Below are 26731 nucleotides of genomic sequence, written 5' to 3' on the forward strand. Positions count from 1 at the left end.
AGCAGGCCACTGCCGCACAGCACGAAGCTAATCGCTTGATGGCCGCACAGCTGAAGGAGTTAGTGGACATGATGGTTGCAGACCGCCAACTTCTCCAACAGGTGGCGCAGTGCCTGGTGAGCATACCTGACGCTGACCCGGAAGCAGAGTCCAGAAGGATCCATGTGAGTCGATACTGACAAAAGCTGACTGCAGAAGATGACGTCGAGGCATACCTGACAACGTTTGAGCGAACGGCATTGAGAGAGAAGTGGCCGAAGGCACGATGGGCCGATTTGATTGCCCCGTTTCTCTCCGGCGAGGCCCAAAAAGCTTGCCATGATTTGGACCCAGAGGTCGCTCAGGACTTTGAGAAGCTGAAAGCTGAGATCCTGGCCCGGCTGGGTGTGACGACGGCTGTCCGGGCACAGAGGGTACATCAGTGGACATACCAGCAAGATAAACCAGCGCGGTCTCAGATGTTCGACCTGATCTACTTGACAAAGAAATGGCTGCAACCCGAGGTACTGACAATACCCGAAATAATCCAGCGGGTTGTCCTGCACAAGTACCTGAGAGTACTACCACCAGCGCTGAAAAGGTGGGTAAGCCAAGGAAATCCCACGACAGCGGATCAACTTGTGGAGTTGGTCGAGCGTTATTCTGTGGCAGAAGGACTTCCCGACGACACCGCCAGCTCCCGGTCTGGGCCTCATCCTCGTGGAACCGGTAAGACTGTTCCAGGGGCCACAGGTGAAGGAAAATCGCTTAAAACTGTGAGGGAGGAAACCGGGACTGCTCGCACTCCGAGACCGATAATATTGGACGGTGGTCTCAGTAGGGGACCTGTTAGGTGTTTCCGCTGCCATGAGAAGGGCCATGTTTCTGCGAACTGTCCTGTTACCGCTGAACCCATGCAGTGCGACGTTATAGACTCTTAAAAACGCATGTCTTTGGTTACACGGCTAGTGAGTGTGAATGCGGGTCAAAATGATACAGCGAAACACCTGTTTGAATTATCTGTTGATGGGAAAAATGTTGTGGCATTACTAGACTCTGGAAGTGTGGTGACTCTGGTGAAAGCTAGTCTGGTGGCACTTCCATCTGGTCCGTCTGACAAGTTTTCTGTAACGTGTGTGCATGGTGACACCTGCTCGTACTTAACAGCGGTCATATGGATTTCCACTCCCTATGAGTCAGTGCAGCACAAAGTGGGACTCGTTCCCGCATTGTTACAGGATGTAATCCTGGGCAGGGATTTTCCTTATTTCTGGCAGTTGTGGGAGAATCAGTTGCTCCTTCACGGTAGCTGTACCCGTGAATCTTCTCCCATGCCATCTGGAGGTCCCGAGTCCCTAGAGGAGACCCCACAGGAAGAGGTTGCTGGGGAGGTTAGTGAATCTAACCTTCAGTACCCCTTCTCCGTCATGGCGGGGGAAACGGAGGAAACTGAGGAACATCAGCGAGAGGCGGAGGCAGACAGCCATCCGGCACCCTGCCTGCCAGATTTGGGGGTCCAGTTGGATGACTTCCACAGCGAGCAAATGAAAGATCCTACCCTGACTCCGGCTAGGAAAAATGTAAAAATGATAGATGGGGTACCCGTAGAACCTGACACTAGGCTAGCGTACCCGTATATGGTTCTTGAAAATGATTTGCTCTACCAGGTAGAAAAAAAAGTGGAAGACACAGTGCAACGGTTAGTGGTACCCAAACCTTATCGGCGGAAGGTACTGGACTTGGCCCACGGACATATAATGGGGGGACATCTGGGGGTACAGAAAACCACAGAAAGGATATCGCATTGTTTTGTGTGGCCTGGAATACATAATGATGTGCGTAAGTATTGTGAGTCCTGTCCAGAGTGCCAAATCGCGGCACCTAAACCTCGGTTCCGTAGCCCTTTGGTACCCCTTCCTATCATTGGAATCCCTTTTGAGAGAATTGGAATGGATTTGGTTGGGCCCCTTCCCCGATCCGCATGTGGGCACCAACATATCCTCGTCATAATGGACTATGCCACTCGTTACCCGGAAGCCATCCCTTTGCGTAACACAGCTACCAAGACGATCGCCAAGGAATTGGTACAAGTGTTTAGTCGGGTGGGAATTCCAAAACAGATACTCACTGACCAGGGGACTCCCTTTATGTCGAGGGTAATGAATGAGCTCTGCAGACTTTTACAAATAGACCCGTTGCGTACATCTGTCTATCACCCTCAAACAGATGGCCTGGTTGAGCGGATCAACAAAACCTTAAAACAGATGCTCCGGAACGCGATAGACAAAGATGGGAAGAACTGGGATTACTTGTTACCCTATTTGCTGTTTGCCATTAGGGAAGTTCCCCAGTCTTCCACAGGGTTTTCGCCTTTCCAACTGTTGTACGCCCGTCGTCCCCGGGGACTGTTGGACGTCGCAAAAGAAACCTGGGAAGGTCAAGTCACTCCCTTTAAAACGGTGATCGACCATGTAACACAAATGCAGGATCGTATTGCCGCTGTCATGCCCATTGTTAGGGACCATATGTTACAGGCCCAGGGAGCCCAGAGGCAAAGTTATGATAGAGGCGCTAAGGTCCGTACATTTGCATCCGGGGATAGGGTGTTGGTCCTAATCCCTACGGTGGATAGTAAATTTCTGGCGAAATGGCAGGGCCCATTTGAGGTCCAGGAAAGAGTTGGTGAAGTGAACTATAAAGTGTGCCAGCCTGGTAAGAGAAAACCAGAACAGATTTATCATGTGAATCTGATAAAACCCTGGAAAGACCGCTCTGCCCTAACGGCGGATCTGCCTCGTCCAGTTTGTTCACCTACCGTACCGGAGGTGCAGGTTGCCGAGACTCTCTCGGAACGACAAAAATCTGAGGTTAAGCAGTTTTTGTTACAGAACCGACAGTTTTTCTCGGAAAAACCTGGCCGGACTAAGCTAGTGAAACATGAGATTGTCACAGAGCCTGGCGTCACCGTTCATGTGAAGCCCTACCGGATTCCGGAAGCACGCCGTGAAGCCGTCTCCCGGGAAGTGATGGCAATGTTGGACTTAGGAGTCATTGAGGAGTTGCACAGCACCTGGTCCAGTCCAATCGTGTTGATACCTAAACCGGATGGCTCCATACGGTTTTGTAATGACTTTAGGAAACTGAATGCGGTTTCTGAATTTGATGCGTACCCTATGCCCTGGGTCGATGAGTTGATCGACCGGCTTGGTAAAGCCCGATACATTATGACCCTGGATTTAACAAAGGGGTACTGGCAGATCCCTCTGGCCGAGGCGGCCAGAGAGAAGACGGCATTTGCTACACCGGAAGGTCTGTTCCAGTATGTCTACATGCCGTTTGGACTTCACGGAGCTCCCTCAACGTTCCAGAGATTGATGGATCGAGTCTTGAGGCTCCACAGACAGTACGCTTCTGCCTACCTGGATGACATCGTAATTTACAGCATGGACTGGGAAACTCACCTCTGGAAGGTACAAGCGGTGATTGATGACCTGCGAGATGCAGGCTTAACGGCAAACCCCAAGAAATGCCACATCGGGCTTGAAGAAGCCCGATACTTGGGCTACGTGATTGGCAGAGGAGTGGTTAAATCCCAGATCGACAAAATACAGGCAATTCAGGGCTGGCCACAACGAGTGAAGAAAAAACAAGTACAAGCTTTCCTGGGGATTGCCGGCTATTATCGCCGATTCATACCTAATTTTGCAGCCATGGCTACCCCAGGGCCGCCATCAGGGCATTACAGCCGTGACTGGCGTATGGGGCCCGGTGAGGACCGGGCCCCTACCGGCAGCCGCAGGCTGAACCGGGCCCTTAGCGGCGGCCGGCGCTACAGCTGTAGGCTATTGACATGCGGGCCCGCGCCCGCACGTCAATAGTTAACAGCCGCCAGCCGCAGCGTGCAGGTCGCCGGCGTCTGACGTCATTGTCAGTCGCCGGCGAGTGCACGGTGCAGCTGCGTGGAGAGATCAGGAGCGCGGCAGGTAAGCAGAACTTTTTTTTTTTCTATTGAGAGCGGCGATCCGGGGGGGGGGGGGGACAGAAGGCTGGACACAGAGGGGGCAGTAAAGCTGGACACAGAGGGGGCAGAAGGCCGCTGGACACAGGGGGGCAGTAAAGCTGGACACGGGGGGCAGAAGGCTGGACACAGAGGGGGCAGTAAAGCTGGACACAGAGGGGGCAGAAGGCCGATGGACACAGGGGGGCAGTAAAGCTGGACACGGGGGGCAGTAAAGCTGGACACAGGGGGGCAGTAAAGCTGGACACGGGGGGCAGAAGGCCGCTGGACACAGGGGGGCAGTAAAGCTGGACACAGGGGGGGCAGAAGGCTGGACACAGAGGGGGCAGTAAAGCTGGACACAGAGGGGGCAGTAAAGCTGGACACAGAGGGGTGGCAGAAAGCTGGACACAGAGGGGGCAGAAAGCTGGACACGGGGGGGCAGAAAGCTGGACACAGGGGGGGGCAGAAAGCTGGACACGGGGGGGCAGAAAGCTGGACACAGGAGGGGGGCAGAAAGCTGGACACGGGGGGGGCAGAAAGCTGGACACAGGGGGGGCAGAAAGCTGGACACATGGGGGGCAGAAAGCTGGACACGGGGCAGAGTGCTGGACAGAGATGGGGCAGAGTGCTGGACATAGATGGGGCAGAGTGCTGGACAGAGATGGGGCAGAGTGCTGGACAGAGAAGGGGCAGGATTGGACAGAGATGGGGCAGAGTGTTGGACAGAGATGGGGCAGAGTGTTGGACAGAGATGGGGCAGAGTGTTGGACAGAGATGGGGCAGAGTGCTGGACAGAGATGGGGCAGGATTGGACACAGATGGGGCAGAGTGCTGGACACAGATGGGGCAGAGTGCTGGACATAAATGGGGCAGGATTGGAAACAGATGGGGCAGAATGGAGACAGATGGGGCAAGATTGGAGACAGATGGGGCAGGATGGATACGATGGAGACAGATGGGGCAGGATGGGGAGATCATATGGGGCAGAATGGATACTTATGAGGGCAGGATGGGAGAACATATGGCTGGAGCCTGGAATGAGACACACGGGGGCTAGGATGGCGAATATTACCATAGGGGCTAATTAAGGGATATTATTATTGCAGTGATGTATTTATTTTATTTTTTGAGTATTCTGTTTTAAATGGGGGGAGCGGTCCTGTTACTGTGTAGAGTGATACTATGTTGCCTTCTTCATGTGGTGTAATGTAGAAGTTGGGAAAATTAAGTAATGTGTTCTACAAGCGGAACTCGAGATAACTGTTTTATTTCCTGCAGAGACGAGTCCTGGCTGGATGAAGTGATGGCGGTCTGTGCTGGATGAAAGATGAAAGACTTCACCTAGAGACGTCACTGGTGAGTCAGTGTTACCTATACACTGACACTATACACTGTATACTATATACAGAGGTCCTGTGTACAATGTCACCAGTGATCACTGTATTACCTATACATTATATACAGAGCTCCTGTGTGTAATGTCACCGGTGATCACTGTATTACCTGTACACAGACACTGCTTACTAATTACAGATCTCCTGTGTATAATGGCACTGATGGTGATAGTATTGTGTTTTTTTTTTTTTTATTACTGATCAGTATTGTAGTATTCAGTCATTGGTGGTAATATGCGGTCTGGTCATGGTGTAGCGGCATTTGTTCCTTGTATTTTATATTATTCGATCACTGTGGTGGTAATATGTCATCTGGTCATAGTGCTGTGGTATTTGTTCCTTGTATGTAGTATTATAGGTCATTTTAAAAATTGAAAAATAAATAAAAATATACCTAAATTGTATTGCATATTTTAACAAATATTTAGTAGGTTACAGTAGAGTAGGGCCCGGCCAAAAGTGTCTACCTTGTTGTGGTGGTGGCTTAAAAAATCTTTTGGCCAAAACAAAAGCTGCCGGCTATATGTGTGATCTGGTGATGGGAACTGTCAATGTGTGATAAGTGAGAAGTGGAGATTTTCCAAGAGAGAGCGGTGGGACTGTGGACAGTTCGTGGGGTGGAGCCTGGAGGCGGGGCTAGGGTGGAGCCTGGGCGGAGTTTCAAGGGGGCCCCAAAAATTTTGCCAGTTAAGGGCCCCGAAATTTCTAGTGGCAGCCCTGGGCTACCCCCTTGACGGATCTTACCAAAGGGAAGGGTTCCGTCATGCTAAAATGGACCTCAGCTGCTGAAGAGGCCTTCCACAGCCTGAAACGGGTTTTGTGCTCTCAGCCCGTACTAGTTACTCCTGATTTCAGCAGCGAGTTTGTGGTACAAACTGATGCCTCTGATACTGGTGTCGGAGCTGTACTTTCCCAGGTGAGGGACGGAGTCGAACACCCGGTCCTCTACCTCAGTCGGAAATTGAATGTACATGAGCAGAGGTATGCGGTGGTTTAAAAAGAGTGTCTAGCCATTAAATGGGCTCTCGACTCCCTCAAGTATTACCTAGCCGGTAGGAAGTTTAGGCTGGTCATGGACCATGCCCCTCTCAAGTGGATGCACCTCCACAAGGACCGTAATAGTCGGGTAACCCGGTGGTTCCTTGCCCTGCAGGCTTACTCTTTTACGGTGGAGCACCGACCTGGGGTGCAGATGGGGAACGCCGATGCCCTGTCCCGAGTGCACTGTTTCAAGAGTGTTCTTGCTCAACCGGAGTGGTCTGAGCAAGGGGGGGGGATATGTAAGACTCATGTCGGTGTGGTAGTTGGGGGCAGGTATATCTCGCCCAGGTATTTGTCCTATGTGAATTAGGCCACTCAGTATCTTCAGGATGCTAATGGGTTAACAAGTGCAGGAATGAAAGATGACCAGCTGTGTTATGAAAGGCAATTCAGAATCACAATGGACATGGAGGTCAGAGCACATACAGTGATCTGACAACAACCCAAAACAATAGAACGAGCTCTGAGACGTGGGAACGCTGCAGAACGCAATCCCTAAGCCTATCAAACCACACTAAAGGTAGCCGTGGAGCGCTCCTGACCAGAACCTAGGTGCCTCGTCACAGCCTGAGAAACTAGCTAGTCCTGAAGATAGAAAAATAAGCCTACCTTGCCTCAGAGAAATTCCCCAAAGGAAAAGGCAGCCCCCCACATATAATGACTGTGAGTAAGATGAAAACACAAACATAGAGATGAAACAGATTTAGCAAAGTGAGGCCCGACTAGCTGAACAGAACGAGGATAGGGAAGATAACTTTGCGGTCAGCGCAAAAACCTATAAATAACCACGCAGAGGGGACAAAAAGACCCTCCGCACCGACTAAAGATACGGAGGTGGTCCCTCTGCGTCTCAGAGCTTCTAGCAGGCAAGAAAAACCAATAAAGCAAGCTGGACTGAAAAATAGCAACAAAATAACATAAGCAAAACTTAGCTTTGCAGAGCAGCAGGCCACAGGAATGATCCAGGGAAAAAACAAGTCCTACACTGGAACATTGACAGGAAGCATGGATCAAAGCATCAGGTGGAGTTAAGTAGAGAAGAAGCTAACGAGCTCACCAGATCACCTGAGGGAGGAAACTCAGAAGCTGCAGTACCACTTTCCTCCACAAACGGAAGATCCCAGAGAGAATCAGCCGAAGTACCACTTGTGACCACAAGAGTGAACTCTGCCACAGAATTCACAACAGTACCCCCCCCTTGAGGAGGGGTCACCGAACCCTCACCAGAGCCCCCAGGCCGACCAGGATGAGCCACATGAAAGGCACGAACAAGATCGGAAGCATGGACATCAGAGGCAAAAACCCAGGAATTATCTTCCTGAGCATAACCCTTCCATTTAACCAGATACTGGAGTTTCCGTCTTGAAACACGAGAATCCAAAATCTTCTCCACAATATACTCCAATTCCCCCTCCACCAAAACCGGGGCAGGAGGCTCAACAGATGGAACCATAGGTGCCACGTATCTCCGCAACAATGACCTATGGAATGGAATGGGACCATATGTATGGAAAAAGAATCTGGAAGGGTCAGACGAAAAGACACATGATTAAGAACCTCAGAAATCCTATATGGACCAATAAAACGAGGTTTAAACTTAGGAGAGGAAACCTTCATAGGAATATGACGAGAAGATAACCAAACCAGATCCCCAACACGAAGTCGGGGACCCACACGGCGTCTGCGATTAGCGAAAAGTTGAGCCTTCTCCTGGGACAAGGTCAAATTGTCCACTACCTGAGTCCAAATCTGCTGCAACCTGTCCACCACAGTATCCACACCAGGACAGTCCGAAGACTCAACCTGTCCAGAAGAGAAACGAGGATGGAACCCAGAATTGCAGAAAAACAGTGAAACCAAGGTAGCCGAGCTGGCCCGATTATTAAGGGCGAACTCAGCCAAAGGCAAAAAGGACACCCAGTCATCCTGATCAGCAGAAACAAAGCACCTCAGATATGTTTCCAAGGTCTGATTGGTTCGCTCGGTCTGGCCATTAGTCTGAGGATGGAAAGCCGAGGAAAAAGACAAGTCAATGCCCATCCTACCACAAAAGGCTCGCCAAAACCTCGAAAAAAACTGGGAACCTCTGTCAGAAACAATATTCTCTGGAATGCCATGCAAACGAACCACATGCTGGAAGAACAAAGGCACCAAATCAGAGGAGGAAGGCAATTTAGACAAGGGTACCAGATGGACCATCTTAGAAAAGCGATCACAGACCACCCAAATGACCGACATCTTTTGAGAAACGGGAAGGTCAGAAATAAAATCCATAGAGATATGTATCCAAGGCCTCTTCGGGACCGGCAAGGGCAAAAGCAACCCACTGGCGCGAGAACAGCAGGGCTTAGCCCGAGCACAAATCCCACAGGACTGCACAAAAGCACGCACATCCCGCGACAGAGAGGGCCACCAAAAGGATTTAGCCACTAACTCTCTGATACCAAAGATTCCAGGATGACCAGCCAACACCGAACAATGAAGTTCAGAGATAACTTTACTAGTCCACCTATCAGGGACGAACAGTTTCTCCGCTGGGCAACGATCAGGTTTATTAGCCTGAAATTTTTGCAGCACCCGCCGCAAATCAGGGGAGATGGCAGACACAATTACTCCTTCCTTGAGGATACCCGCCGGCTCAGATAAACCCGGAGAGTCGGGTACAAAACTCCTAGACAGAGCATCCGCCTTCACATTTTTAGAGCCCGGAAGGTACGAAATCACAAAGTCAAAACGGGCAAAAAACAACGACCAACGAGCTTGTCTACGATTCAAGCGCTTGGCAGACTCGAGATAAGTCAAGTTCTTATGATCAGTCAATACCACCACGCGATGCTTAGCTCCTTCAAGCCAATGACCAGGGATTCAAGCTTGAGGAGGCTAATTTGCATATTCCAGGTGCCTTCTGGGAAAAGCGAAGTCTCCCTAAGCTAGAAGATCGTTGGGTACAGCCGGGACCAGCTGCTTGGAAAGCATCACCAAACCAGGGATTCAAGCTTGAGGAGGCTAATTTGCATATTCCAGGTGCCTTCTGGGAAAAGCGAAGTCTCCGTAAGCTAGAAGATCGTTGGGTACAGCCGGGACCAGCTGCTTGGAAAGCATCACCAAACCAGGGATTCAAGCTTGAGGAGGCTAATTTGCATATTCCAGGTGCCTTCTGGGAAAAGCGAAGTCTCCCTAAGCTAGAAGATCGTTGGGTACAGCCGGGACCAGCTGCTTGGAAAGCATCAGCAAACCAGGGATTCAAGCTTGAGGAGGCTAATTTGCATATTCCAGGTGTCTTCTGAGAAAAGCGAAGTCTCCCTAAGCTAGAAGATCGTTGGGTACAGCCGGGACCAGCTGCTTGGAAAGCATCACCAAACCAGGGATTCAAGCTTGAGGAGGCTAATTTGCATATTCCAGGTGTCTTCTGAGAAAAGCGAAGTCTCCCTAAGCTAGAAGATCGTTGGGTACAGCCGGGACCAGCTGCTTGGAAAGCATCACCAAACCAGGGATTCAAGCTTGAGGAGGCTAATTTGCATATTCCAGGTGTCTTCTGAGAAAAGCGAAGTCTCCCTAAGCTAGAAGATCGTTGGGTACAGCCGGGACCAGCTGCTTGGAAAGCATAACCAAACCAGGGATTCAAGCTTGAGGAGGCTAATTTGCATATTCCAGGTGTCTTCTGAGAAAAGCGAAGTCTCCCTAAGCTAGAAGATCGTTGGGTACAGCCGGGACCAGCTGCTTGGAAAGCATCACCAAGCCAGGGATTCAAGCTTGAGGAGGCTAATTTGCATATTCCAGGTGTCTTCTGAGAAAAGCGAAGTCTCCCTAAGCTAGAAGATCGTTGGGTACAGCCGGGACCAGCTGCTTGGAAAGCATCACCAAACCAGGGATTCAAGCTTGAGGAGGCTAATTTGCATATTCCAGGTGTCTTCTGAGAAAAGCGAAGTCTCCCTAAGCTAGAAGATCGTTGGGTACAGCCGGGACCAGCTGCTTGGAAAGCATCACCAAACCAGGGATTCAAGCTTGAGGAGGCTAATTTGCATATTCCAGGTGTCTTCTGAGAAAAGCGAAGTCTCCCTAAGCTAGAAGATCGTTGGGTACAGCCAGGACCAGCTGCTTGGAAAGAATCACCAAACCAGGGATTCAAGCTTGAGGAGGCTAATTTGCATATTCCAGGTGTCTTCTGAGAAAAGCGAAGTCTCCCTAAGCTAGAAGATCGTTGGGTACAGCCGGGACCAGCTGCTTGGAAAGCATCACCAAACCAGGGATTCAAGCTTGAGGAGGCTAATTTGCATATTCCAGGTGTCTTCTGAGAAAAGCGAAGTCTCCCTAAGCTAGAAGATCGTTGGGTACAGCCGGGACCAGCTGCTTGGAAAGCATCACCAAACCAGGGATTCAAGCTTGAGGAGGCTAATTTGCATATTCCAGGTGCCTTCTGGGAAAAGCGAAGTCTCCCTAAGCTAGAAGATCGTTGGGTACAGCCGGGACCAGCTGCTTGGAAAGCATGACCAAACCAGGGATTCAAGCTTGAGGAGGCTAATTTGCATATTCCAGGTGCCTTCTGGGAAAAGCGAAGTCTCCCTAAGCTAGAAGATCGTTGGGTACAGCCGGGACCAGCTGCTTGGAAAGCATCACCAAACCAGGGATTCAAGCTTGAGGAGGCTAATTTGCATATTCCAGGTGTCTTCTGAGAAAAGCGAAGTCTCCCTAAGCTAGAAGATCGTTGGGTACAGCCGGGACCAGCTGCTTGGAAAGCATCACCAAACCAGGGATTCAAGCTTGAGGAGGCTAATTTGCATATTCCAGGTGTCTTCTGAGAAAAGCGAAGTCTCCCTAAGCTAGAAGATCGTTGGGTACAGCCGGGACCAGCTGCTTGGAAAGCATCACCAAACCAGGGATTCAAGCTTGAGGAGGCTAATTTGCATATTCCAGGTGTCTTCTGAGAAATGCGAAGTCTCCCTAAGCTAGAAGATCGTTGGGTACAGCCGGGACCAGCTGCTTGGAAAGCATCACCAAACCAGGGATTCAAGCTTGAGGAGGCTAATTTGCATATTCCAGGTGTCTTCTGAGAAAAGCGAAGTCTCCCTAAGCTAGAAGATCGTTGGGTACAGCCGGGACCAGCTGCTTGGAAAGCATCACCAAACCAGGGATTCAAGCTTGAGGAGGCTAATTTGCATATTCCCGGTGTCTTCTGAGAAAAGCGAAGTCTCCCTAAGCTAGAAGATCGTTGGGTACAGCCGGGACCAGCTGCTTGGAAAGCAGCACCAAACCAGGGATTCAAGCTTGAGGAGGCTAATTTGCATATTCCAGGTGTCTTCTGAGAAAAGCGAAGTCTCCCTAAGCTAGAAGATCGTTGGGTACAGCCGGGACCAGCTGCTTGGAAAGCATCACCAAACCTTTTTGCCTGTAGGACATTATTGCAAGAGAGCTTGGCTGAGTAGATTACACAAGAAGGAAAACACACAGCAAGTCAGCAGGATCTAGGAGCAACATGGCAGATGTGACAACCTACATGGTCAGCTGCAGCATGTGCTACATGTTCACAGATCGACCAGAAGAAGAATCCAATTTCACCTGTCAGAAGTGTAGACTAGTGGCCCTTTTAGAAGAAAAGGTGCGGGGTCTGGAAGAAAGAATAGCAACTTTGAAACTCATCAAAGAGAATGAAGACTTTCTAGACAGAACAGAAGCATCTCTACTGGTCACAGAAGGTGAAAAAAGTGTCAGAGAACCTCCAAAAGCAGATGAGTGGAAGCATGTGACCAAAAGAAGCAAGAAGACCATGGAGAAATCACCAACCACACAACTGAAGAACCGATATCAAATCTTTGTAGAGGATGAAGATGGCACACCTAAGGATGAAGCAATACCAGCAAGCAAGAAAGAAAAGGGCACACAGCAACAAGTGACAGCAAAAAGTACAGCCAAGAAGCAACGAAGAGTGGTGGTGGTGGGAGACTCACTACTGAGAGGCACCGAAGCAGCCATCTGCAGACCGGACATAACGGCAAGAGAAGTATGCTGCCTTCCAGGTGCGATGATCAAGGATGTGACCGATAGGATACCAAAGCTCTTCAGCTCCAAGGACGTCCACCCATTTCTTCTGATACATGTTGGCACCAATGACACGGCAAGGAAGGACCTACCGACAATCTGCAAGGACTTTGAAGAGTTGGGGAAGAAAGTAAAGGAATTGGATGCACAGGTAGTTTTTTCTTCTATCCTTCCAGTAGATGGGCATGGCACCAGGAGATGGAACAGGATCCTTGATGCAAACAACTGGCTAAGACGATGGTGCAGACAACAAGGATTCGGATTCCTGGACCACGGTGTGAATTACTTGTACGATGGACTCCTCGCCAGAGAGGGACTACACCTCAACAAACCTGGGAAACACACATTCGCCAGAAGACTCGCTACACTCATCAGGAGGGCGTTAAACTAGAAGAAGAGGGGACGGGAAGAAAAACATTAGACTCGAACAAAGAAGACCCAGGAAAACATACTCAGAAGGGAGGTAAGAACATTTCTAAAACAATCCACAGCGAGGAGATTGGAACAAAACAAAATCCTCTAAACTGCATGCTCGCAAACGCCAGAAGCCTGACAAACAAGATGGAAGAACTAGAAGCAGAAATATCTACAGGTAACTTTGACATAGTGGGAATAACCGAGACATGGTTAGATGAAAGCTATGACTGGGCAGTTAACTTACAGGGTTACAGTCTGTTTAGAAAGGATCGTAAAAATCGGAGAGGAGGAGGGGTTTGTCTCTATGTAAAGTCTTGTCTAAAGTCCACTTTAAGGGAGGATATTAGCGAAGGAAATGAGGATGTCGAGTCCATATGGGTCGAAATTCATGGAGGGAAAAATGGTAACAAAATTCTCATTGGGGTCTGTTACAAACCCCCAAATATAACAGAAACCATGGAAAGTCTACTTCTAAAGCAGATAGATGAAGCTGCAGCCCATAATGAGGTCCTGGTTATGGGGGACTTTAACTACCCGGATATTAACTGGGAAACAGAAACCTGTGAAACCCATAAAGGCAACAGGTTTCTGCTAATAACCAAGAAAAATTATCTTTCACAATTGGTGCAGAATCCAACCAGAGGAGCAGCACTTTTAGACCTAATACTATCTAATAGACCTGACAGAATAACAAATCTGCAGGTGGTCGGGCATCTAGGAAATAGCGACCACAATATTGTGCAGTTTCACCTGTCTTTCACTAGGGGGACTTGTCAGGGAGTCACAAAAACACTGAACTTTAGGAAGGCAAAGTTTGACCAGCTTAGAGATGCCCTTAATCTGGTAGACTGGGACAATATCCTCAGAAATAAGAATACAGATAATAAATGGGAAATGTTTAAGAACATCCTAAATAGGCAGTGTAAGCGGTTTATACCTTGTGGGAATAAAAGGACTAGAAATAGGAAAAACCCAATGTGGCTAAACAAAGAGGTAAGACAGGCAATTAACAGTAAAAAGAAAGCATTTGCACTACTAAAGCAGGATGGCACCATTGAAGCTCTAAAAAACTATAGGGAGAAAAATACTTTATCTAAAAAACTAATTAAAGCTGCCAAAAAGGAAACAGAGAAGCACATTGCTAAGGAGAGTAAAACTAATCCCAAACTGTTCTTCAACTATATCAATAGTAAAAGAATAAAAACTGAAAATGTAGGCCCCTTAAAAAATGGTGAGGAAAGAATGGTTGTAGATGACGAGGAAAAAGCTAACATATTAAACACCTTCTTCTCCACGGTATTCACGGTGGAAAATGAAATGCTAGGTGAAATCCCAAGAAACAATGAAAACCCTATATTAAGGGTCACCAATCTAACCCAAGAAGAGGTGCGAAACCGGCTAAATAAGATTAAAATAGATAAATCTCCGGGTCCGGATGGCATACACCCACGAGTACTAAGAGAACTAAGTAATGTAATAGATAAACCATTATTTCTTATTTTTAGGGACTCTATAGCGACAGGGTCTGTTCCGCAGGACTGGCGCATAGCAAATGTGGTGCCAATATTCAAAAAGGGCTCTAAAAGTGAACCTGGAAATTATAGGCCAGTAAGTCTAACCTCTATTGTTGGTAAAATATTTGAAGGGTTTCTGAGGGATGTTATTCTGGATTATCTCAATGAGAATAACTGTTTAACTCCATATCAGCATGGGTTTATGAGAAATCGCTCCTGTCAAACCAATCTAATCAGTTTTTATGAAGAGGTAAGCTATAGGCTGGACCACGGTGAGTCATTGGATGTGGTATATCTCGATTTTTCCAAAGCGTTTGATACCGTGCCGCACAAGAGGTTGGTACACAAAATGAGAATGCTTGGTCTGGGGGAAAATGTGTGTAAATGGGTTAGTAACTGGCTTAGTGATAGAAAGCAGAGGGTGGTTATAAATGGTATAGTCTCTAACTGGGTCGCTGTGACCAGTGGGGTACCGCAGGGGTCAGTATTGGGACCTGTTCTCTTCAACATATTCATTAATGATCTGGTAGAAGGTTTACACAGTAAAATATCGATATTTGCAGATGATACAAAACTATGTAAAGCAGTTAATACAAGAGAAGATAGTATTCTGCTACAGATGGATCTGGATAAGTTGGAAACTTGGGCTGAAAGGTGGCAGATGAGGTTTAACAATGATAAATGTAAGGTTATACACATGGGAAGAAGGAATCAATATCACCATTACACACTGAATTGGAAACCACTGGGTAAATCTGACAGGGAGAAGGACTTGGGGATCCTAGTTAATGATAAACTTACCTGGAGCAGCCAGTGCCAGGCAGCAGCTGCCAAGGCAAACAGGATCATGGGGTGCATTAAAAGAGGTCTGGATACACATGATGAGAGCATTATACTGCCTCTGTACAAATCCCTAGTTAGACCGCACATGGAGTACTGTGTCCAGTTTTGGGCACCGGTGCTCAGGAAGGATTTAATGGAACTAGAGAGAGTACAAAGGAGGGCAAAAAAATTAATAAAGGGGATGGGAGAACTACAATACCCAGATAGATTAGCGAAATTAGGATTATTTAGTCTAGAAAAAAGACGACTGAGGGGCGATCTAATAACCATGTATAAGTATATAAGGGGACAATACAAATATCTCGCTGAGGATCTGTTTATACCAAGGAAGGTGACGGGCACAAGGGGGCATTCTTTGCGTCTGGAGGAGAGAAGGTTTTTCCACCAACATAGAAGAGGATTCTTTACTGTTAGGGCAGTGAGAATCTGGAATTGCTTGCCTGAGGAGGTGGTGATGGCGAACTCAGTCGAGGGGTTCAAGAGAGGCCTGGATGTCTTCCTGGAGCAGAACAATATTGTATCATACAATTATTAGGTTCTGTAGAAGGACGTAGATCTGGGGATTTATTATGATGGAATATAGGCTGAACTAGATGGACAAATGTCTTTTTTCGGCCTATGTTACTATGTTACTATGTAATGACGCCACTCCTCGAATGCCCACTTCATGGCCAGCAACTCTCGGTTGCCCACATCATAATTTCGCTCAGCAGGCGAAAACTTCCTGGAAAAGAAAGCGCATGGTTTCATCACTGAGCAACCAGAACCTCTCTGTGACAAAACAGCCCCTGCTCCAATCTCAGAAGCATCAACCTCGACCTGGAACGGAAGAGAAACATCTGGTTGACACAACACAGGGGCAGAAGAAAAACGACGCTTCAACTCTTGAAAAGCTTCCACAGCAGCAGAAGACCAATTGACCACATCAGCACCCTTCTTGGTCAAATCGGTCAATGGTTTAGCAATACTAGAAAAATTGCAGATGAAGCGACGATAAAAATTAGCAAAGCCCAGGAACTTTTGCAGACTTTTCAGAGATGTCGGCTGAGTCCAATCATGGATGGCTTGGACCTTAACAGGATCCATCTCGATAGTAGAAGGGGAAAAGATGAACCCCAAAAATGAAACCTTCTGCACACCAAAGAGACACTTTGATCCCTTCACAAACAAAGAATTAGCACGCAGGACCTGAAAAACCGTTCTGACCTGCTTCACATGAGACTCCCAATCATCCGAGAAGATCAAAATGTCATCCAAGTACACAATCAGGAATTTATCCAGGTACTCTCGGAAGATGTCATGCATAAAGGACTGAAACACTGATGGAGCATTGGCAAGTCCGAACGGCATCACGAGATACTCAAAATGACCCTCGGGCGTATTAAATGCAGTTTTCCATTCATCGCCTTGCTTAATTCGCACCAGATTATACGCACCACGAAGATCTATCTTGGTGAACCAACTAGCCCCCTTAATCCGAGCAAACAGATCAGATAACAATGGCAAGGGGTACTGAAATTTAACCGTGATCTTGTTAAGAAGGCGGTAATCTATACAAGGTCTCAGCGAACCATCCTTCTTGGCCACAAAAAAGAACCCTGCTCCTAATGGCGACGACGACGGGCGAATATGCCCCTTCTCCAGGGATTCCTTCACATAACTGCGCATAGCGGTGTGTTCAGGCACGGACAAATTAAACAATCGACCTTTTGGGAATTTACTACCAGGAATCAAATTGATAGCACAATCACAATCCCTATGCGGAGGTAGGGTATTGGACTTGGGCTCATCAAATACATCCCGGTAATCAGACAAGAACTCTGGGACCTCAGAAGGGGTGGATGACGAAATTGACAGAAATGGAACATCACCATGTACCCCCTGATAACCCCAGCTGGACACCGACATGGATTTCCAATCTAATACTGGATTATGGGCTTGTAGCCATGGCAACCCCAACACGACTACATCATGCAGATTATGCAACACCAGAAAGCAAATAACCTCCTGATGTGCAGGAGCCATGCACATGGTTAGCTGGGTCCAATATTGAGGCTTATTCTTGGCCAAAGGCGTAGCATCAATTCCTCTCAATGGAATAGGACACTGCAAGGGCTCCAAGAAAAACCCACAACGCTTAGCATATTCCAAGTCCATCAAATTCAGGGCAGCGCCTGAATCCACAAATGCCATGACAGAATACGATGATAAAGAGCAGATCAAGGTAACGGACAGAAGAAATTTTGACTGTACAGTACCAATGGTGGCAGACCTAGCGAACCGCTTAGTGCGCTTAGGACAATCAGAGATAGCATGAGTGGAATCACCACAGTAGAAACACAGACCATTCAGACGTCTGTGTTCTTGCCGTTCAACTCTGGTCAAAGTCCTATCACACTGCATAGGCTCAGGTTTAAGCTCAGGTAATACCGCCAAATGGTGCACAGATTTACGCTCACGCAAGCGTCGACCGATCTGAATGGCCAAAGACATAGACTCATTCAAACCAGCAGGCATAGGAAATCCCACCATGACATCCTTAAGGGCTTCAGAGAGACCCTTTCTGAATATTGCTGCCAGCGCAGATTCATTCCATTGAGTGAGCACTGACCACTTTCTAAATTTCTGACAATATACCTCTATCTCATTCTGAGCCTGACAAAGAGCCAGCAAATTTTTTTCCTGCCTGATCCACTGAATTAGGCTCATCGTACAGCAACCCAAGCGCCAGGAAAAACGCATCGATATTACTCAATGCAGGATCTCCTGACGCAAGAGAAAACGCCCAGTCCTGAGGGTCGCCGCGCAAAAAAGAAATGACGATCCTAACCTGTTGAATTGGGTCACCAGAAGAGCGAGGTTTCAAAGCCAGAAATAGTTTACAATTATTTTTGAAACTCAGAAATTTAGTTCTATCTCCAAAAAACAAATCTGGAATAGGAATTCTCGGTTCTAGCAAAGAATTCTGAACCACAAAATCTTGAATATTTTGAACTCTTGCCGTGAGCTGATCCACACATGAAGACAGACCTTTAATGTCCATTGCTACACCTGTGTCCTGAACCACCCAAATGTCTAGGGGAAAAAAAAGACAAAACACAGTGCAAAGAAAAAAAAATGGTCTCAGAACTTCTTTTTTCCCTCAATTGAGAATCATTAGCACTTTTGGCTTCCTGTACTGTTATGAAAGGCAATTCAGAATCACAATGGACATGGAGGTCAGAGCACATACAGTGATCTGACAACAACCCAAAACAATAGAACGAGCTCTGAGACGTGGGAACTCTGCAGAACGCAATCCCTAAGCCTATCAAACCACACTAAAGGTAGCCGTGGAGCGCTCCTGACCAGAACCTAGGCGCCTCGTCACAGCCTGAGAAACTAGCTAGTCCTGAAGATAGAAAAATAAGCCTACCTTGCCTCAGAGAAATTCCCCAAAGGAAAAGGCAGCCCCCCACATATAATGACTGTGAGTAAGATGAAAACACAAACATAGAGATGAAACAGATTTAGCAAAGTGAGGCCCGACTAGCTGAACAGAACAAGGATAGGGAAGATAACTTTGCGGTCAGCACAAAAACCTATAAATAACCACGCAGAGGGGACAAAAAGACCCTCCGCACCGACTAATGGTACGGAGGTGGTCCCTCTGCGTCTCAGAGCTTCCAGCAGGCAAGAAAAACCAATAAAGCAAGCTGGACTGAAAAATAGCAACAAAATAACATAAGCAAAACTTAGCTTTGCAGAGCAGCAGGCCACAGGAATGATCCAGGGAAAAAACAAGTCCTACACTGGATTATTGACAGGAAGCATGGATCAAAGCATCAGGTGGAGTTAAGTAGAGAAGAAGCTAACGAGCTCACCAGATCACCTGAGGGAGGAAACTCAGAAGCTGCAGTACCACTTTCCTCCACAAACGGAAGATCCCAGAGAGAATCAGCCGAAGTACCACTTGTGACCACAGGAGTGAACTCTGCCACAGAATTCACAACACAGCTGGGGGTTTCCAGCGTCAGCCTGGGGCACACAGATTGCCTGTCTGTGTGAGACAAACGTGAGTGAGAGCTGTGCTCAAGAATTGTGTGATGTTAGCTGGATGGGAGAAGCCCCCCCAGTTGTTGAGATAGCAACGTGTTGGTTTAGTTAGCGCCGGACAGGCTAGGATTTATTTTTATGTTTTGTTTTTTCTATGTTGCTTTCACGTTAATAAATCTGACCTGAGGTCAGCCTGCTCAGAAAACCTGCTGTACGCCTCAGAGTCAATGTACAAACCACGTGGCCTTTGACCCCAGCAAAGGCGATCCCGGAGTGTTGTGTCACAATGCTAGTAGCGTTAAGCTTTGTTTATTGATGTGTGCTTACATGCTAATAGTGCTACTTAATCCCATCACCATTGTTTGCCATATCTTGATGTTGGACTGAAGGACCCTGGGTAATTCTAAAAATAGCTTACATGCCTTGGGTATAAAAAGACTCAGAGATCACATCCTGGCAGACTGAAGTAACACATTGCTACCAGCCACACATTCTGCAAACCACCCAACAGACAAGAGAAAGGACTGCAGCCAATTCATTATGGCACCATTACAAGGGACACTGATCTATGATTCTATAGGAAACAACCTAGGGGTTTTCGGCTCCGGTTGAAAGGATACAGATCTGACCCAGTGACCATCTCTGAACCATGGATATGTTTGGAGAAAGCCAGGTTTGGGACCCGCTGGTCATCTGGTTCCATGGAGATGGTCAGATAAGCCAGGTGGTGAATCTCGTGTCAAATGGCTTTGGAACTTGTATGGACTCTATGGACAGTTCTTGGTCATCTCCCTATGCTTGTCGTTACCTCTTCTCTGTGCGTGCATCCACAGATGAAGTAGTGACCCTGGAAGCTCTGACATCATGTCATACTGGAAATATGTGGAGACGCAGTGATCTTTTATATGCGCCCATGTAACCAAGCCATTCCAGCCATGGTGGGATTGTTCAGTTTGCTATTGTGTGTTGTTCAATAAAGTATTGCCACACTGTTTTACCTTAACCCTGTGTTGTCTGTGTAGTGTATTGCCCACTGGGAGATAGAGCGGGCGTTCAGTGGTATGAGCCATGATCCATGCAGTCTTGCTAAAGACAGCCGGGCCAGTGGATGAGAGCACCCACTGACCCCGTTTCTCCACACACTGGATCTAAACATTACATCAGTGGAGCTATTTGAAAAAAAGGTTAAAAAGTAGAGCAGGAATATCAAAAACAATTTGGCAGTTAAGACCTTACAGCATAGCTTATTTAGTATAGAACCAAAATAGTCATGTATCATGTTGCTTTTGAACAAATAATGCATTGAAATTGAGAAAATACATGCCATGTGTTGGTCAAGCATTTTGTGCTCATTATAATATTGGACTTACCCTTTAAACACAGGAAATGAGGCAGGTGCACAGCTGACACAGCGTTGGGATCACCACTCGTCTTTATGTTAAACAGCGAACCCAAAATCTCATATGTGCTGTCTGGGATTTGTTTTAGGTGATCAACCCAAGATTCAGGTTTATATTCAATAATAACTGGACCCTTCACCAGGAATTTAATTCCAGTTTTCCGGCAGTGGTAGAGACCGGGAGAGTTCAGCTCTAATCTGAAAGAACAAGAGAAGATTGAGTGATTCGTAAATTATAAAATCTACAGTGGAGAAACTGAGCTAGGATAACTAAAAGTGTGTGAAATATTAGCAACATCGAATTAGAAAGTTATATATTAAAACAACTAAAGTCAAAACTATCCATTTTAGAGGTTTTGTATTTAGATATAATTCCAATGTCAAACAAAAGATAAAAACATTTTACCTACAAAAAATTAGTTTTTGATACACTGCCTATTTTGCAAGTTTTCCCATCTACAAAGAATAGAGAGGCCTGTAATTTTTATCGTAGGATACATTTCACCTATGAGAGACAGAATCTAAAAAAAAATTCAGAATATCACATTGTATGATTTTTACATAACTAATTTGCATTTTATTGCATGAAATAAATATTTGATACAATAGAAAACCAAACTTAATATTTGTTACAGAAATCTTTGTTTCCAATTCCAGAGGTCAGATGTTTCCTGTAGTTCTTGAACAGGTTTGCACACATTACAGAAGGGATTTTGGCCCCTGTGACGTGGTTTGCGACAGAGCAGAAAGAGACACCAGGCCGATAGACAATCCAACAAGATTTATTCGACCAGGGAACTGGGATAACACAAATGAACGTAGTTCTGCAGTGTCCGTAAGAAGTCCACAATGAGTCCACAATGAATCCACACAAAGGGAGCAGATCCGGGGGCGCCACTCGCTAATCTGACACCAGGGAAATAGAAATAGTCCTTTAGTGAATTCAATGGCTCCAGCAGATGAGGGACACAAGGGACAAGCCATGGAGCATCTTATGGGGCCCATCATGAACTGTATGGAGCATTATATGGGGCTCCTGATTCAATATGGATATTCAAAAACACTTAACCTACTGATGTCTCAATTAATTTTACTTTTATTGGTATCTATTTTTACTTTTGACATTTACCGGTAGCTGCTGCATTTTCCACCCTAGGCTTATACTCGAGTCATTAAGTTTTCCCAGTTTTTTGTGGCAAAATTAGGGGGGTCGGCTTATTCTCGGGTCGGCTTATACTCGGATATATATGGTATTCACTGGGCAAAACACAAACCACAATTCCCTGAAGAAAACTAAAACTATAGTCTCAGAAATCTACCAACTGTAAATAAACACTGATCACTTTTTCCTTTTTTTTAACTATGGAAAAATGTTAAACTGGGCCGCAATCATTCTTATAATTACACTATACATCAACACAAAGAAACAGATCTGTAAAGACTTAAAACTAAAAAAGGAATTATGGAAACAGGAACACATGGGCTACTTGCACAGTGAACAAGTCTGTATGATCATGTTCACACACCACCAAGAAACCTGAAGACACAAAAGAGAATAGTAAAACCAAAAACACTCAGTTTGAAAAAATGTTGCAGTAATCCGCAAGTGCTAGTAAAAGATGTAAAAAACAGGGTATTTGGTTGATACGTTTTTTGCAAAAAATGTATACTAAGCTGCTCTACCAATCTTCACGGTATACCCTTATCAGAGCAGTCCTAACTAATGTATGCAATCCCTATCTGATGTATTTAAAAACCTGATCATCTGTATATAACCTGTGTGAACAGGGTTCAGAGAGGAAAAATCCATGTGTATATAACACAGGTTATATACAGATGATCAGGTTTTTAAATACATCAGATAGGGATTGCATACATTAGTTAGGACTGCTCTGATAAGGGTATACCGTGAAGATTGGTAGAGCAGTTTAGTATACATTTTTTGCAAAAAACGTATCAACCAAATACCCTGTTTTTTACATCTTTTACTAGCACTTGCGGATTACTGCAACATTTTTTCAAACTGAGTGTTTTTGGTTTTACTATTCTCTTTTGTGTCTTCAGGTTTCTTGGTGGTGTGTGAACATGATCATACAGACTTGTTCACTGTGCAAGTAGCCCATGTGTTCCTGTTTCCATAATTGTTCTCTTGTGTCTACAAGACTGGGGAGTTCCACCACTCCTCTTGGGCTATCTGCACAAAAGCTGTTCTACCCTGTATGCACACATGGATTTTTCCTCTCTGAACCCTGTTCACACAGGTAATATACAGATGATCAGGTTTTTAAATACATCAGATAGGGATTGCATACATTAGTTAGGACTGCTCTGATAAGGGTATACCGTGAAGATTGGTAGAGCAGCTTAGTATACATTTTTTGCAAAAAACGTATCAACCAAATACCCTGTTTTTTACATCTTTTACTAGCACTTGCGGATTACTGCAACATTTTTTCAAACTGAGTGTTTTTGGTTTTACTATTCTCTTTTGTGTCTAAAAAAGGAATTAGCTGGTGACTCAGATAAATGAAAAATGTTGTGCATATCACTCGCTGACACAAAACAGTGATTTACTATTTCATTTTTTCCTTACATAAAACTCTATTCTTATTTGCACATTTTGGAAACAAATTTGATCAGAAATCTCATGTCTGATTGGGAAAGCTAAGCACAATTTACCGGTACACGCCGCCATCAGTGCTGACTACTTCCGCTAACTCCTCTTCCTGATCTTTTTCCTGAGTAAATACATGGAAATGACAGAAGCATAATATTTAAAAGCAATTATAAAATGAATTCTGCTACACTGAATATATTTAGAGTCAAACTAATTTTTCAATTTTCACATTGTTCACCAATATTTAGAGTGAAATTAGATGACAAAAATAACACAGTTCTGCAATGGTAAATTGTTTGAAAAGTAAGAGGTGATTTTTTTATATACTTTGATCTTTGAACTCAGTAAAAATGCCCAAAAATTCTTTCACATAGTTTTTTCACAAGCACTGACTCCATAGACTTTTTCTTGACCCATACTTTGACCGCTTTGCGTGACCTTTGGTTGGATGATTTTGGTGTCATGAGATTGGTTAGAAATTAATGGACATTGTGCTGCAATTGACTGATGTGGACAGAAAAAAAAACATTCTTAACCGCGCTTCCAAAGAGTGTGGTGGTGTCCATAGCATCCAATCATAGCATATGTTTCATTTTACCTCAGCTGTTTAAGAACTGAAAGCTGCGTTGTGATTGTTATGTGGAAAAAAGGCAGATTTTTTGTAGACAGAGTTCATAAGATTGTTGTGGTGTGCTTACCATGATTACTTTCAGTATTTAGTGGTTGGGTTGGGATAAAGTTCTGTTACTAAAAAAGTGATCAAAATGGCCACAAGGTGATGTCGTAATTCAGCCGACAACTTTTGCCACATTTGTGGCCTCCCTTCTCCTGAGATGGGAGTTACAAATAACCCCTTTCTGACCTTGGACGGGATAGTACATCCAAGGTCAGAACCCCCACTTTGAGGTGGGCTCCGGCGGGGTGCCCACATTAAAGCCTGGGCGTGTCAGCTGTTTTGAACAGCTGACATGTGTCCGCAATAGCGGCAAGTGGAATCGCAATCCATCCACCGCTATTAACTAGTTAAATGCCACTTTCAAACAGTGACAGCGGCATTTAACTACCGCTTCTGGCCATCCAACTGGAAATGCGCTTATCGCTGACCCCGTCACATGATCGGGGGTCAGCGATGCTCCGGCATGGCAACCAGAGGTCTCCTTGAGACCTCTATGGTTGTTGATGCCGGGTTGCTATGAGCACCACCCTGTGGTCGGCGCTCATAGCAAGCCTGTAATTCAGCTACATAGGAGCCATCTGAGCATGGCTCCTATGTAGCTGAGCTGATCGAGTTGTGCCAGCTTCTAGGGTTTGAAATTCCTTAACGAAATCATGAAGAAATTTCTATTTAACATCAAAGATAGAAAATGTAAGTCCATCGTGGAGAACATGCTGAAATGTTTCAAAGCCTTAAGTTGTCTGGTGATGATTTCAGGATATAAAGGAGATAGAATGACTATACCAAGGTAGATGGAATGTGAATATGATGGGGTACTACTGATGGATGCATCATAGAAATGATCCGGCCTTCTGTAAGAGAAACAGTATCAAAAGAGGCTTTGAAGAGAAAATGAAAGGGCGCAAGTATTAATTTCCAATAATGTTGCAGAATGAAGTTCAATTAATTTTTATGTTATATTTTCTACTTTTTTGGCTACAGTAAAGATTTTTTTTTTGTTTATCTTGCTGTTACAAAATTTCTCATGCATTTTGTGCAAAATCCATACTTGATGGTTAAGTTGTGATAGTTTGACGTCAGGGCATAAGAAAGCATAAGAATCGGTCATTTGATTTTAAAAAAATTCAAAAACTCATATTTTGCATACCTGTGTAATCATAATTGTAGTAAAAGGATAAATTTACCTTGCCACAGAGTTTGCAGCTGATGTTATCTACAGTCATCTCCACAGGACACAGTTGAGGCTTCTCCATTGCATGACTTAGTTCTGTAAATGTAAATAGTATCAGGCATTTTTATTTGACTGAGATTTTATAATTGGGGCTCTTTTGGGTGTGCTTAGACCTAAATAATTAGACCATGGATATTAAAAAGAGATAACATCTAGAAAACGCTCAAAATATCATAAAAAAGTAATGAATTTAATTAATAAATGCATTGCATGTAAAAGTAAATATTAGAGTTGTTTCAAATTGCCTTGTAGAAATAGGTGTGAAGCCAGTCACTTCTCACAGCCAAGCCGTGAATCAGAGTGGTCAAGGAGTCCAAGGTCAGAAGCCAGGAGTGTACGTCATAAGCAGAAGGAAGAGACAAAAGCTTAGTCAGGTAACATTCCAAAGTCAGAGTTCCGAGAGGATAACGGATCAGAGCTAAAGGGGTTAAACAGATGGATGGACAGAATGAAGTCCAACGTCAGGCAACAGATCAATCATACAGAACTCATGGGACAGGAGAGCACAACACAAACCTCACAAGTTGAATGTACGTCTGGTACAGTTCTGGGAGACGGCTCAGTTAAGAAGCATGGAAATCAGCTGGAATAATAAACACATGGAGACAACTGACGCCTCACAATCTCAGATTGGAGAGTTGAGCTGTCAATCAACACACTGACAGCTCAGTAAGCCCCCATACCAGATTGAATGGCCAAGCTGTCAGTCAACGTACTGACAGCTTCAGCATACCCCTAAACCAGATTGAACGGTCGTGTGGCCAGTAGCTGCATCCCAGACACATTGAGGGGTGGAACCATGACACGTGGTCCATTAGCCACTACAGCAATCTCTGGCTGCTGGATGAGAGCGGTGAGAAATAGTGATGAGTAAAACTGTCAAGGTTCAGTTCAGTTCGATTCGCCAAATGATTATAGATTCGCCGAACATGTTCGACGAACGTATCTGAACTCCATTAATTTCAATGGAAGGAGAAGCCAAACGTATACACAAGACCTTAAGGGGTGACAAATAGCTTCCCAAACAGCTAAAATGAGGGATAGACACCATAAAAACTGGCATCAATTGACCCACAGTAGAAATTTGCAAATGGCATAGCAGCAGTCAGCCATGAATTTACAGCTTGAAATCGAAATTTGAATGAAGAGCCAGTGATTAAGGGAGTGGTGTAAGTCTTCTTATCTTGGAGCCCTGACACCTCATGCAACACTTCCATTCTTGTTTTATTATTCCAGCCACACTCAGGTGGCACAAACATCAGTTTCATAAACTACTATTGATAGAAAAATGTAAGGAAAGTAACACAGGTAGTTAACTGATCAATTGACCAACAGTAAAACCTTTTATAATGACACAAAAACAGTCAGTCGTGGCCCATGTGTGAGTAATCAGGGTCTGGTCCAACATTTACAGCTTGAAATTTAAGTTTTAATGAGGACCTGCTGGTTAAGGGAGTGGTGCAATCCTTCTTAACTGGTAGCTCAGATACATCATGCAACAGCACAATTTTTTTTTAGTTTTTTTTATCAACACTGGCAACATAGTAAC

General features: G+C 45.5%; 1 protein-coding gene across 1 annotated transcript in view; it reads right to left on the reverse strand.

Moving 5' to 3' along the window:
• The window catches only part of LOC138677399 (uncharacterized), a 628383-nt gene that overhangs the window by 53813 nt on the left and 547839 nt on the right, over window positions 1–26731 (reverse strand). The window contains exons 25-27 of the mRNA XM_069767493.1: window positions 25136–25218; window positions 23338–23396; window positions 20630–20856 (exon numbers count right to left, since the gene is read on the reverse strand). Of these exons, the coding sequence (XP_069623594.1) occupies window positions 20630–20856; window positions 23338–23396; window positions 25136–25218 (369 nt within the window). The remainder of the gene's footprint in view (window positions 1–20629; window positions 20857–23337; window positions 23397–25135; window positions 25219–26731) is intronic.

The sequence above is a fragment of the Ranitomeya imitator genome, chromosome 4 (genome assembly GCF_032444005.1).
Source record: "Ranitomeya imitator isolate aRanImi1 chromosome 4, aRanImi1.pri, whole genome shotgun sequence".
Taxonomy (NCBI): Eukaryota; Metazoa; Chordata; class Amphibia; order Anura; family Dendrobatidae; genus Ranitomeya; species Ranitomeya imitator.